Source organism: Hibiscus syriacus, unplaced genomic scaffold (assembly GCF_006381635.1).
Source record: "Hibiscus syriacus cultivar Baekdansim isolate YM2019G1 unplaced genomic scaffold, ASM638163v2 tig00002317_pilon, whole genome shotgun sequence".
Taxonomy (NCBI): Eukaryota; Viridiplantae; Streptophyta; class Magnoliopsida; order Malvales; family Malvaceae; genus Hibiscus; species Hibiscus syriacus.
In genome coordinates this window covers 70,634-72,222 of record NW_024061925.1, presented here as the reverse complement: position 1 = coordinate 72,222, position 1,589 = coordinate 70,634, and the positions used below count along the sequence as shown (strand labels likewise).

General features: G+C 37.8%; 1 protein-coding gene across 1 annotated transcript; it reads right to left on the bottom strand.

Annotated features, from left to right (window-relative positions):
• Positions 1-209: 209 nt before the first annotated feature.
• Positions 210-554, bottom strand: LOC120144192 (E3 ubiquitin-protein ligase trul-1-like). Its single transcript, XM_039158324.1, has one exon. It carries the CDS (start codon positions 552-554, stop codon positions 210-212), a length of 345 nt encoding a protein of 114 aa, XP_039014255.1.
• Positions 555-1,589: the final 1,035 nt, after the last annotated feature.

Here is a 1,589-nt window from a genome sequence, read left to right as displayed (position 1 = left end):
AAAAATTAAACATTATGTATGATATGAAAAAATTGAAAGTTTAATTACTAAAAGTGATGGTTTAGGTATTAAATGTGTAGTTTACCCTAAATATAAAATACTCTCTTTACATTTTTTAACACAAGCTTCATTCTTATCTGATTTCCAACTACCAATGACTTTAAAAAAACACACACACACATAGAACTTATCATAATTAAATATCGGATTCATGGGGAAATTTGGTGGCGGCAAAGGGGGCAAGAGTAGCTGTTGGCATTGAAGAGCCAATCGGTAATACAATCATGGTGATAAACATGGCCGCACGAGACTTGCCTAGGAGCACTTGAACCATCGGACGGCCATAAGCTTTCCATGCAAATTGAGCAATTCCCGGTTGCGTAACTACCCGTCGGCATCTCGGAAACCAAACGTGTAATTGTTTGAGCCATGGCTGCGGGATCCTCCGGCATCATCATGGCATCATCAAGGTCGAAATGCCGTCCATCGGAAGGAGCAGGAATAGTATTATTGCCGGAAACGACAACGTCGTATTGGGTTGAGCCGGCGGCCATTGGGAAATATCAAAGAAACTTTTATTTTTAGTGTTAGTTTTTCGAAGAGGCTTTGCATTTTAGATTGTGCTGTTATATTTATAAGGGTGTGGGGATGGCATATTTGACTTCGGAAAGGTGATTTTTTTCGACCTTTCCTCGTTCGATATTAAAAAGATGTACTTAAAATAATTTTATATTAAAAGATACAAATTTAAAATAGAGAAAATAACTTCAGTGACCAAAAATCCCATATAATATACGATTTTGATCAATTTTTTTTGGATTTGCCAAAATGACCAATAAAATCGCAATGCGATTTCTAATTCGCAACGCGATCTCCAGTATCGCGCAGTTTCGCGTTGCGGTTTTCCATTTCGCGTTGCGATAGTCTACAGTGTCGTTGCGATTTTCCATTTCACGTTACAATAGTCTACAGTGTCGTTGCGATTTTCCATTTCGCGTTGCGATAGTCTACAGTGTCGTTGCAATTTTCCATTTCGCGTTGCGATAGTTTTAAAAATGGTATTGCATTTGTTTCTTAAGAATTTTCTCTAAAAAGATAGTATCCGCGCGGACGTGTCGAAGACACGTATTACCACGACCACGACCACGACCCGACCCGACCCGAGACGGCGGCGACAGCAGCGCGTGAGAGTCCCCCTTGTTCTCTTTCACTCAACAAGGAAGTGCAAAATCCAAACCTTAAATACCATTCTCAATAGTGTTTCCAAAACTATGTGGGATTGAGCATTACCAACACTTAGATAATAGAGTATATTTATACAATGTTCAGCTCATTAATATGGTGAATCCTAGTAGTTTCAGCTTTTTATACATTCAAAGATAAGCAAATTCTATATATTTAGTCTTTGCATTTTATTCGACTTAAATAATTACGTGTTGATATATAAAAAGATAGCGAGATCAAGATAATTTGTTTAATGAATTATGTTGTACAATGATTAGACTTAAGAGTGGAGAGAGGATGGTGAGGTGCTTGAAGGAGAGGTAGTGATTAGTAATTGAGTGAGACTAATGATCCTGAATGTTATG

Coding starts and splice junctions, on each gene's coding strand:
- LOC120144192 (XM_039158324.1), bottom strand. CDS start 554: ATGGCCGCCGGCTCAACCCAATACGACGTTGTCGTTTCCGGCAATAAT.